At 64.5% G+C, this 12,101-nt stretch overlaps 1 protein-coding gene across 1 annotated transcript; it reads left to right on the top strand.

Annotated features, from left to right (window-relative positions):
* The first annotated feature begins 5,043 nt into the window (after window positions 1-5,043).
* Window positions 5,044-11,703, top strand: Nudt14 (nudix hydrolase 14). The gene is given in 7 exon segments (XM_090344158.1): window positions 5,044-5,164; window positions 8,033-8,076; window positions 8,869-8,910; window positions 9,028-9,138; window positions 9,140-9,280; window positions 9,600-9,711; window positions 11,353-11,703. Coding segments are annotated over 7 exon segments (882 nt in total). The 5' UTR covers window positions 5,044-5,083.
* The last annotated feature ends 398 nt before the right edge of the window (window positions 11,704-12,101 follow it).

The following is a 12,101-nucleotide window of genomic DNA, read 5'->3' as shown; positions in this document are numbered from 1 at the left end:
GTTTTGTTGTGGTTGGCTGGTCCTGGGGTTTGCATTCTGGGCCTGAGCACTGCCTCTGAGCGCCTTGTGCTCAAGGCTAGCACTCTACCACTTGAGCCACAGCACCACTTCCAGCTTTTTCTGTGATTAACTGGAGCTAAGAGTTGTGGTAGAACAGGAGAATGTGAGGAAGGGAATAACGTGGCTCAAGAAAATGTACTCGCTGCTCCCCTAGCATGCATGAAGTCCTGGGTCTGATTCCTCGGTACCGCATACACAGAAAGAGCCAGAAGCGGTGCTGTGGCTCAAGTGGTAAAGTGTAGCCTTGAGCACAGAGAGGCTCAGGGACACAGCCCAGACCCTGAGTTCAAAGCCCAGGACTGGCAAAACAAAAATAGGGGCCAGGAGTTTGGCCTAGTGGTAGTGCTTGCCTAGCATGCACAAAGACCCTGGTTCGATTCCTTGGTACCACATACATAGGAAAAGCCAGAAGTAGCCAGGCGTGGTGGCTCACGCCTGTCATCCTAGCTAGTCAGGAGGCTGAGATCTGAGGATCAAGGTTCAAAGCCAGCCCAGGCACAAAAGGACCTGAGACTCTTATTTCCAATTAACCTCTAGAAAATGGGAAGTGGGGCTTGGCTCAAGGGTAGGGTGGTAGCCTTGAGCTGAAGAGCTCAGGGACAACACCCAGGCCTAGTTCAAGCCCCATCACACACACACACACACACACACACACACACACAGAGCCAGAAGTGGTGTTGTGGCTTAAGTGGTAGAGCTCTAGCCTTGAGGAAAGCCCAACAACAGTGCTCAGGCCCTGAGTTCAAACCCCAGGACTGGCAAAAAGTAAAAAATAAAAAAATAAACGACAACAAAAAAAAATGTACTCATTACCTTCCTTATGTAAACTACAACCCCTCTGTATATCACCTTTACAATGAAGGAGAAGGAGAAGAGGGAGAAGGGGGAGGAGGAGGAGGAGGAGGAGGAGGAGGAGGAGGAGGAGGACGTGTCTCGCTGGCTTTCCTGCCTGGGCTGGCTCGAGCCACGATCCTCAGATCTCAGCCTCCTGAGTAGCCAGTGTTGAATCCAGTCGCCGCTCACCACTGTGGACATGTGCCCTGCTCTGAGGGTCACAACCTCAGCCCTTCTTCCCTTAGTGTGAGCGCTAGAAAATCTACTCAGATGCGCACAGCAGTAGAGGATGCGTGGAGAAATTCACCAAGCCTAGGTCCTCGAGCAGGGGAAAGCATGCCAGACCCTCTCCCAGTTCTAGAAGTCACCCTGGCACCCGGTGTCATGCAGCCAGCCGAGCACGTGTGCCCCTGCCAGCGCTGGCAGGGCCTCTCCAGACACAGGTCAGGCCCCAAGGGGCCTGGCCCCTGCGGACGGGTGGACAGAGGGAGCAGGGCTGGCGGGGAGGGAGGCACGCTCTGGACGTGCAGCTCTGGGCTTTGGGGAGGAGGCGTCTGCAGGCGGCTGTGCCTGTGCACATCCCCTGCCCAGACCTTGTGTGGCACAGGGGTGGCACTGGAAGGTGGCTTCAGTGTCTGCTCTGACACACTGGCACAGGGAGGACCAGGGGCTCAGGGCCAGGAGGGAGGGCAGCCAGGAGGAGTGAGAGGCCCGTCCGTCCCTGGTCTCGCCTGGGTCCTCCTGCATCCATCCACTCTCTGCCTCCTCCTGAGGAAGAAGCAGAGCTCTGGAGGAGCTCAGCGTCCACCTCTCTTCTTGGCCAGGCGACTAGACACCCCGGGAGCGCCCCTCGAGGCCCGGCTCACCAGAGTTCATTCACATTGTAGCCAGCTTTGCCAGCATGCTGCCACACCCAGAGCTGGCCTTGCAGAGCTCTGTCCTTTGCCGGGGCATGGGTGTCCTCCCAGAAACCCCTCCCCATGTGGGCCCACAGGAGAGGTAGCCCCTGGGTCTCTCTCTCTCCCTGGGTCTTGAACACAGGGCCTGGGCACTGTCCTTGGACACTTTTTGCTCAGGGCTAGAGCTCTACCACTTGAGCCACAGTGCCACTTCCGGCCTTTTCTATGCATGTGGTACTGAGGAATTGAACCCAGGTCTTCGTGCGTGCTAGAGGAGCACTCTACCGCCAGGCCACGTTCCGGCTCCTCCCCTCCACTCAGCAGCCAAACCCCTGGACAGCCTGCTCTCCAGCCCCTGCCGCCCTGCCTGGCGCCCACACCCCTGGGCCAGCCTGCTTCTCTCCCCGTGGCTGTCCACCAAGGACACTGCCCTCCAAGGGAGGAGAGGGGCTCTGTGGAGGGCTGGGAGCTGAAAGTCCTCAACCCCACCTCTGCAGAGCTGCCAGCGCTCCTGCTGGTGCCCTCTGGCTGCTCACCTTTCCCACACACCCGAGGTGGACGCGGTGAGAGGGGTGCGAGGAAGGCATGACGACCTGGCTGCAGAGGGCCAGTTTCCCAGAGGGAGGGTGGTCACAGGTGAGCTTCCAGGACGCCAGGTAGAAGGCAAGAGATGGAAAACACCGGTCCCAGGAAGAGTTCTGGGAGGGTAGGGGAGGCAGTGGCCGGTTTCTGAGGCCCCCACCACGAAGTCCCCTCCCCCTGCTGCAATGGCCCAGGACTTTCTGGCTGACCTCAGCCTGCTAGGGAATGAGGCTGTGAGCTGAGGGCTGCCAGAGCACCCTGGAGTCCCACTTGGCCCCTCAGGGCTCGTGTCTGTCAGGTGTTGAGCTGGCTCCTGTGGGAAGGCCAGCCCGGGAGACTTCCTCCCCACCATGGGTGGCAGGCTGGGTCCGGCCAGCTCCATGCCTGGAAGCATGGAGGACAGCAGGCTCGCTAGAGCCTTGCCCCTTCTGCTGTCTACACCTCCACTGGCCTCCGAGCTGCTGTGGCCTGCCAACCTGGAGCTCTTCAGTTCTAGGTCTTGCTTGGATCTTCTGCCTGTCCCTTGCCCGCCGAGTAGGAGAGGACCCCACGGGACTCATCTCCAGGCAAGGAGCTGAGCTGAGCAGGTCTGCCCTTCCTGGAAACAGGACGACCAGGCAGGCGCTGGAGGGGGAGGCAGGTAATGCAGCGGGGAGGCAGGTGCTGGTGGAGGGGGGCAGGTGATGGTGGAGGGGGGCAGGTGATGGTGGAGGGTGGCAGGTGATGGTGGAGGAACGCAGGTGATGGTGGAGGGGGGCAGGTGATGGTGGAGGGGGGCAGGTGATGGTGGAGGGGGCAGGTGATGGTGGAGGGGGGCAGGTGATGGTGGAGGGAGGCAGGTGATGGTGGAGGGGGCAGGTGATGGTGGAGGGGGGCAGGTGATGGTGGAGGGGGGCAGGTGATGGTGGAGGGGGGCAGGTGATGCAGCGGGGAGGCAGGTGATGGTGGAGGGGGGCAGGTGATGGTGGAGGGGGGGCAGGTGATGGTGGAGGGGGGCAGATGATGGTGGAGGGGAGGCAGGTGATGGTGGAGGGGGGCAGGTGATGGTGGAGGGGGGCAGGTGATGGTGGAGGGAGGCAGGTGATGGTGGAGGGGAGGCAGGTGATGGTGGAGGGGGCAGGTGATGGTGGAGGGAGGCAGGTGATGGTGGAGGGGAGGCAGGTGATGGTGGAGGGGGGCAGGTGATGGTGGAGGGGGCAGGTGATGGTGGAGGGGGGCAGGTGATGGTGGAGGGGAGGCAGGTGATGGTGGAGGGGGGCAGGTGATGGTGGAGGGGGACAGGTGATGGTGGAGGGGGGCAGGTGATGGTGGAGGGGGGCAGGTGATGGTGGAGGGGGGCAGGTGATGGTGGAGGGGGGCAGGTGATGCAGCGGGGAGGCAGGTGATGGTGGAGGGGGGCAGGTGATGGTGGAGGGGGCAGGTGATGGTGGAGGGGAGCAGGTGATGGTGGAGGGGGCAGGTGATGGTGGAGGGGGGCAGGTGATGGTGGAGGGGGCAGGTGATGGTGGAGGGAGGCAGGTGATGGTGGAGGGGGCAGGTGATGGTGGAGGGAGGCAGGTGATGGTGGAGGGGAGGCAGGTGATGGTGGAGGGGGGCAGGTGATGGTGGAGGGGGCAGGTGATGGTGGAGGGGGGAAGGTGATGGTGGAGGGGGGCAGGTGACGGTGGAGGGGGGCAGGTGACGGTGGAGGGGGACAGGTGACGGTGGAGGGGGCAGGTGATGGTGGAGGGGGGCAGGTGATGGTGGAGGGGAGGCAGGTGACGGTGGAGGGGGGCAGGTGATGGTGGAGGGGGGAAGGTGATGGTGGAGGGAGGCAGGTGATGGTGGAGGGGAGGCAGGTGATGGTGGAGGGGGGCAGGTGATGGTGGAGGGGGCAGGTGATGGTGGAGGGGGGCAGGTGATGGTGGAGGGGAGGCAGGTGACGGTGGAGGGGGGCAGGTGACGGTGGAGGGGGACAGGTGACGGTGGAGGGGGGCAGGTGACGGTGGAGGGGGGCAGGTGACGGTGGAGGGGGGCAGGTGACGGTGGAGGCGGGCAGGTGACGGTGGAGGGGGGCAGGTGACGGTGGAGGGGGGCAGGTGATGGTGGAGGGGGGCAGGTGATGGTGGAGGGAGGCAGGTGATGGTGGAGGGGAGGCAGGTGATGGTGGAGGGGAGGCCGGTGATGGTGGAGGGGGGCAGGTGATGGTGGAGGGGGGAAGGTGATGGTGGAGGGGGGCAGGTGCTGGTGGAGGGGGCAGGTGATAGTGGAGGGGGGCAGGTGCTGGTGGAGGGGGGCAGGTGCTGGTGGAGGGGGGGCAGGTGCTGGTGGAGGGGGGCAGGTGCTGGTGGAGGGGGGGCAGGTGCTGGTGGAGGGGGGCAGGTGCTGGTGGAGGGGGGGCAGGTGATGGTGGAGGGGGGTAGGTGCTGGTGGAGGGGGGCAGGTGATGGTGGAGGGGGGCAGGTGCTGGTGGAGGGGGGCAGGTGATGGTGGAGGGGGCCAGGTGCTGGAGCTTCCCCTCCTACCCCCCTCCACTCCCCTCCCCGCGCCTCCCTTCCCTTCCCTGCCCGTCTTCCTCCCCGATCCTCCCCCCCCTCCCCTCCCCTCCTCGCCCCGCTCCTCCTCCCCGCTCCTCCTCCTCCCCGCGCACTGAGCATGCCCAAAGCCGACGGCCAGCCTCCAGCTCCGAGTCCGGCAGGTCCGGACCCCGCGGGCTCTGCCCCGCCGCCATGTACTGCATCGAGGGGGTGGCGGTGCGGCGCTGCCCCGGCTCGCCCTACCTGAGGCCCTACGCGCTGCACTACCGCCAGGTGAGGCGCCCCGCCCGCCCGCCCTGTTCTCGAGGCCCCGCCCGCCCGCCCGCCCGGCCCCGCCCGCCCGCCCGCCCGGCCGGCCCCGCCCTGTTCTCGAGGCCCCGCCCTCCAGGCCCCGCTCCGCCCTCCCGGCCCCGCCCCAAGGCCCGCCCTGCCCTCATGGCCCCGCCCTCCAGGCCCCGCCCCGCCCTCATGGCCCCGCCTTGCCCTCCCGGCCCCGCCCCGCCCCAGGCCCCGCCCTCTCCCGGCCCCGCCCCGCCCTCCAGGCCCCGCCCTCTCCTGGCCCCACCCGCCCTGTCCTCGAGGCCCCGCCCGCCCCGGCCCAGCCCAGGCTCCACCCACTTGTCCCCCCACTCGCCCCCCGCCGACCCCGAGCCCCGTCTGCACCCCTAGCCTGGCTCGCCCATAGAAGGGCTCGTACACAGGGTGGCCGGGGCCGAAGTCCCGCTGCTCTCAGAGCGCTTTGCTGGCGTCCGTGGAGCCTCGGGCGACCCGAGATGGGGCGGCGCTGCGCAGGCGGGGGTCTCCACGCTTACCTGAGGGAGGAGCACCCCGGGATGGGGAGGAGGACCCCGGGATGGGGAGGAGCACCCCGGGATGGGGAGGAGGACCCCGGGATGGGGAGGAGCACCCCGGGATGGGGAAGAGGACCCCGGGATGGGGAGGCTCTGCGCAGGCGGGGGTCTCCACGCTGACCTGAGGGAGGAGCACCCCGGGATGGGGAGGAGCACCCCGGGATGGGGAGGCTCTGCACAGGCGGGGTCTCCACGCTGACCTGGGGGAGGAGCACCCCGGGATGGGGAGGAGCACCCCGGGATGGGGAGGAGCACCCCGGGATGGGGAAGAGGACCCCGGGATGGGGAGGCTCTGCACAGGCGGGGTCTCCACGCTGACCTGAGGGAGGAGCACCCCGGGGCGCCCGGGTGGCGGGGCAGCAGCTGCGCGGGCCTGGGTGGACTCAGGCCATCCTGGTGGCTGAGTCCCTGCAGCCCCCCTGCTCCTCCCTGCAGGCAGAGCCTGGCCACCTTCTCTCCAGCCACACTTCCTGGCTTCCTATCAATGGCCACCTGGCCTTGGTCAGGGTGGCCGCTCCCTGCGCCTCCACCAGGTCAGAGCGTCTGGAGCTCTGGGTGTTTTCCGCCCAGCTTCCTGGACTGGCGAGCCCTGCCCTGTCCCTCCCTGTCCCAGCCCAGTGCCCATCCTCTGCTGACCCTGAGGTGGTGTCTACTGTTCCTCATGCTTCCTCCACGGTGGTCCAGCCCAGGGGGGGGGGGGAGGGCCAATGGAGAGGCAGAGGTGGAGAGGCAGAGGTGGGAGTTGACTGGTCCTTTGTCTTTCATTGGTCCAGAGTAGGGAGCCCCCAAGAGCCAGGACCAAGGGCAGTGGGGGGGGCATGTGGGGTGGACACGTGGGCAGCAGCCACTTGCCCGTTTCCAGTCAGAGCCCTGGTAGCAGAGTGGAGCGGAGCAGCTGAGGGCCCTGGGCTGGGCGGGCCGAGGACAGCTTTCCTCCCCGCAGACACAGGGCTGGGTCCCACTAGAGGTGGGCCCCTGCAGCCCTTCTTACTTTTGCTGCAGCTGGCAAGGGAGGCTGGGATGGACAGAGACGCCTGAGCAGGCTGAGACGGCCACACGGCCTGGCCTCCCTCCGCTGCCCGGGTCAGGTCACCCCACCTTCCACTCAGCTTGCCGGAACTAAGGGTCTTGAACTGAGAACGTCCTGGGACTTGACCTGCTTGGAGGGAGGCTGTAGGGGTGGGCGTGGGTGGGGAGGGAGGGGGCGTCCCTGGAGCCTTTCGGGGTGGGTGGCTGGTCACCAGGCAGGCCCAGGCTCGCCCTGGGAAGCCTGCCTGTGCAGGACATCGGCTCTCCACCCACCCAGGGCACCTCTGCTACAGCCACGTCCCCTGGGTCTTGCGGACCTGCTGGGCCTCTTGTCTGAGACTGTCTGGCCGGGAGTGCCCTTCCTCATTCTGTGCCTCATCCAGGAAGCCCTCCCAGGGCAGTGCCATGGCCTCCTCCCTCCTCCAAGCCTGCTTGCACACTAGGTCTTCTGGGCTCAGTCAGGTGGTCTCGGAACCAGTCAGGATGGAGCCCCAGCACCTGTGCCGAGCTGGCCATGGAGACTGAGGGGTGGGTGGCCTAAGCAGGCTGGGGGGCTTAAGCCACCAGCACAAACTTGTCAGGGGGTACTGGCCACTGTTTGCTGCAGTCACTGGAGGAGCCTGCCTTGTACAGCGTGGGCCCCTCTTCCCCCCTCCTTCATAGGCTGGGCCTGTAGGTGATGGCTCTGGCTTTCCCAGTGGGCCCAGCTCTGCCCTGGTCTGCCCTACCTCCAGCCCATCCCACCTGCTGGGGAAGCAGGTGGTGGCAGAAGCCCTATAGGACAGAGGTGTCCCACTCTCAGGCCACATCACCAAATCGACAAGTCCTGCATATAACCCCAGCGGTGGTGCCTCCTGGGAGGCAGCCAGCCCCTCCCACCCTCTGTCCTGCTGTTTAGTGGCCCAGTAGACATGGCCTCTGCTCCAGCTCCTTGGGGTCCTCCCTGCCCTGTCTGTAATGGGCCATGTGCCCCTCTGGGTCTCGCGACCCCTTCTACACCCGTGGCTGTGTTTGCAGCCCCTCATGCTCATGGCATGCCTCTCGTTCCTTGCCAGCTTTTCTGTCCCACTCTCAGAACGTCAGGAGGGCTGTGCCTTCTCCCTCGCCTGCTGCGGTTCCTCCTGCCAGTGGGCGCAGGCTGTGAGCAGGTCCTCCTGTCTGGCAACCAGTGGGCGGGGTCTGTCTTATCATAGCAGAACCACATAGGGCATCTTGGTGCTGGCAGCCATGTGACCCTGACTGCTGTCTTTGCTTTTTTCAGAACGGTGTCCACAAGTCCTGGGACTTCATGAAGACACATGACAGGTGAGGCCCAGGGATGCCCTTGAGCTGATTCTGGGGCCCAGGGATTTGTAGCCCTCCACTCCCAGCTTCTGCTCCTTTCATAGTTGTTATTATTCTTTTTCCAGGTGTGGGGCTTGAACTCTGGGTCTGGGCATTGTCCCTGAGCTCTTTTACTCAAGGCCAGCACTCCACCACTTTAAGCCACTTCTGCTTTTTGAGTAGTTTATTGGAGATGAATCTCACGGCCTTTAGTGCCCTGGCTGGCTTTGAACCGCGATCCTCAGATCTCAGCCCCCTGAGTAGCTAGGATGACAGGCGTGAGCCACCGTGCCTGGCCTGGTCGTTGCTGTTATCACTACAATTTGTAGTTCTGGAGAGTGAGTCCAGGGCCTACCACTCGAGTCACATCCTCAGCCTGCCTCGTGGTCTTTAGAAACCTCCTGCAGCTTGGCACGGGGTCAGCCAGGAGTGGGAGGCTGAGCCAGGCCCTTGATGGGCCCCGGTGGCAGCTGGAGAGGCGATCCCACCGCCCTGCCCCGGCTCCCAGGATGTAGCCTGGACAGCCATTGGCCTGAAGGTGAGGCTGATGGCCAGCTGGCCAGCAAGGGCAAATATCTCTCACCATCCCGCCCCAGCTCCCAGCCTCCCAGCATCTCCTCGCCGGACCACAGCAGGTCCTGGTCTGGTGGTGTACCAGAAGATGGCGGCCTGCCAGCTGTGTCCAGGCTGAGGACGGGGCCGGGGTTCTGAGGCTGTGGGAGTGGAACAGGGCCACAGGGTGGGGCCTGCTTCTGTGCTGTCTCCCTCATGCAGTGTGACGATTCTCATGTTCAACACTTCTCAAAGGAGCCAGGTGAGGCGCGCGGGCCGAGCTGGGGGCATCGGCAGCTGGTCTCTAGGTCCCCGTGGTTCTGAGGGCCAGAGTACAGGGTGTGGCGGGTGGCCTGTCCCGGTGGGGGGCCACCATGGGGCTCTGCTCCTCCAACCAGCTGTGTATGCAAATGAGGTGGAGCGCCGCTTCCCAGAATCCCTGGCGGTCACAGCCCAGGATGGGCCTCGGAGCCGCGTCCAGGGCTGCCCGGCGCGTGGGGGTGACCCTGGAGCTGTGCGCTGGCCTGGTGGACCAGCCGGGGCTCTCGCTGGAAAAAGTAGCCTGCAAGGAGGCTTTGGAGAAGTGTGGCTACCACCTGGACCCCTGGGACCTGCAGCGGGTGGCCACGTGCAGGTGAGGGGCTGGGCGGGCTGGGCCGGCAGCAGGATCCCCAGGATGGCCCGGGATGCGGGGTGGGGGGCTTGCCCTGCCCCCTGGATGTGGACGCAAGGCAGAATCCTCCTGTGACCAAAGCGAAGTTGGGACAGATGCTGCTCAGGGGCTGAGTCAGGCGGGAACGCGGGATCTCAGGCCCTGTCTGCAGCCCCAGCCCCAGCTGCTGTGGACAGATGCCCCACTTCCTGTGGGATTAAGCACTGCGCTGGGGGTGGGTGAGTCACAGCTCTGCTCTCAGTGCGGCTCAGAAATGAGGAAAGGCTATCTTGGGCCACAGGGCAGCCCTGCGGAGGGCTAAGCCCAGGCACCCCCATTACTGCTCCCAGGAGGCCTTCACGGGACAGGACGCTGGGGTGCAGCTGTCCCCTGCCCTGAGAGCCCTGGCACAGGTTCTAGCCTAGCTGGAGTCCAGGGAGAGGGAGAGGGTCATTCAGTGCCTGTCACCCTGGCTCTGTTGGGCTCCAACCTCTGGGCACCTTTCCTAGAGTGCTGAGTCCCCTTCTGCCTGGGGAAGGGCCAGATGTCTCTGGTGCCTCACAGCACTCCCTGCTGGACCTGCGACCCAGCCGTCGGTCTGAGGACCTGCCCTTGTCTCCCTGAAGGATGTGTTTCCTTGGTAATGGATTGGACAGCCTGCCTTCAGGGGTCCTCCGTGTGGAAGGCCTCTGCCCAGGACTGCCCAACTTGGTGCAGGGAGAATCAAGGGGCCTGGCTTGCGGAGGAGGTTAGTCGGTAGGCTGGCAGTGGAGCAGCAGTGGAGGGCACAGGGTATTGGGATGGGTCCTGCAGAGGCGTGCTGGCCAGCGGGTCCATCGTCAGGGCCTGTAGGCTTTGGTCTGATTCTAGGACCCACTCGTACTTGTGTTGTGGAAAGGAGGGCAGGAGCTGGGACTGATGCAGTCACGGGGGCTGGATGGGGGGGCCATCCACTCCGTGACAATGATGGTGACTTCCTGTCCTTCGCCCGGTGGTACGCCAGGCACTCACCTGCCAGCCACAGATGACAAGCCCAGGAAAGCCAAGGGACCATCGTCTGTCTTCTCGATGAGCTGAGGAAACTGAGCTGGAGACACCACAGGCTGGCTGCTCCCATCAACTGGCAGACTGTGGCCACCTGGCGGGGAAGGGGCGTGGAGACGGGCAGGGAGGTCTTGGGTGCACCATCGTCTCTGCTCCCAGGCCTGTGTGCGGGAGGCGTCTCCGCCTCTCTCAGGCCCCTGGCTGGCCTTGGTTCATGCACCAGGCACCAGATCCAGGCTTCTCTTTAGACTCACTGCGGTTCACACCCACGCCCCCCACCCCTCCCGCCTCCTGAACTTGTCTGTGGGGTCAGAGGCAGGCGTCTGCACAAACCAAGCCGGCCACCTCAGGCCTGCTGGAAGTCCCTGGGGCGGGCAGCCTGGGCCTTGGAAGGAAGCATTGAGTTGAGTCCAGTGAGGATGGCAGCCCAAGGCAGTGGGTGCCAGCAACACCCTTTCTGACCTCCCGGCTTCTCCCGGTCGGAAGGCTGTGTCCTGACCCTTCGTGTTCTGTCCAGGACCTCACCTGCCAGGGCCGCCAGTCAGATCCATGATGTGCCCAGCTCTGGGGTCCTCTTCCCAGCTCACAGAATTGTAGTCCAATTCTACTCGCGTGGCCACGAGCAGAAGCCATGTTTCCTTGTTGGCTACCGGCTGGGGACCTCTCTCAGCTGCCTCTGAGGCTCCTGCCAACCACGTACCACTGTCCTCATGGCCAGTAGACAGCATCTCTCTGACCTCGCAGTCCTCTCTCCAGCTCCTCTGATGGGGTCTTGGGGTTCCCTGAGTCACCTGTGTGTGTGTGTCACACACCAGTCTCTGACGTGTAACATGGCTAAGTTATGGAAAACATGGCTTCACACGTTCCTGGGTGCCCTGCTCAAGGGGGCAGCTCACAGGGACCTACCAACCAGGGCTCAGAGTCAGGAGGGGGGTCCCCTGGGTCCTGCCTCCTGGAAGGCCAGAGGAGTGAGTGGAAGGGGCAGATGGTTTACTGGGTGGTTTGCCTAGTGCCCCACTCTCCTCCCGCAGGGCTGGAGTGGGCCTGCCGGCTCCAGCCAGACCGTGTTCTATGCGGAGGTGACGGACGCCCAGCGCAGTGCACTGGGTGGAGGTGTGGCGGAGGAGGGCGAGGTCATCGACGTCGTGCATCTGCCTTTGGATGGCGCCCAGGCCTTTGCAAACGACCCCGACATCCCCAAGACCCTCGGCGTTCTCTTTGTCATCTCGTGCTTCTTCAGCCAGATAGCCCCTCACCTGGGCCCCCAGCAAGACCCAGAGGTCCTTCCTGACCTCCCACCCTCCACCAATAAAGCTTGGACCAATAAAGCTTGCATAGGTACAGCCAGTGGCCACGTCTGAACTCTGTGACCTTGGATGACCCTGAGACGGGCCTCACGGGATGCAGGCTGTCCAGGAAGGCCCTGGCTCCCCTTAAGGCTTGCAGGCAGAGGGCTGGGGACAAATGAGGATTACTGCTGCTTGATGGGCAGCTGGAGCAGCCTGGGAGCAGACAGGGAGAGGGGAGGCCGCTCAGGGAGGACTGCCTGCAGTCCCACTAGCGGCTGTGCAGAGCCTGGAAGCCGAGAGGAGAGGCGGGCGCTGTACTGCTCTACCTTCCTGGCGGGCTGAAGGGACCTCCTCCAGGAGCCTGAGCCAGGGTGGCCTGGGCCAAGGGTGCCAGGGTCCTCACTCCGCCAGCAGGGTACAGAGAGTGTCAGTGGGCTTGCGGATGGCAGGTGCCCCGCAAAGCAGTCTCC

The sequence above is a fragment of the Megascapheus bottae genome, chromosome 14 (genome assembly GCF_031878675.1).
Source record: "Megascapheus bottae isolate mThoBot1 chromosome 14, mThoBot2.hap1, whole genome shotgun sequence".
NCBI lineage: Eukaryota > Metazoa > Chordata > Mammalia > Rodentia > Geomyidae > Megascapheus > Megascapheus bottae.
This window is presented reverse-complemented; position numbering and strand designations above follow the sequence as displayed.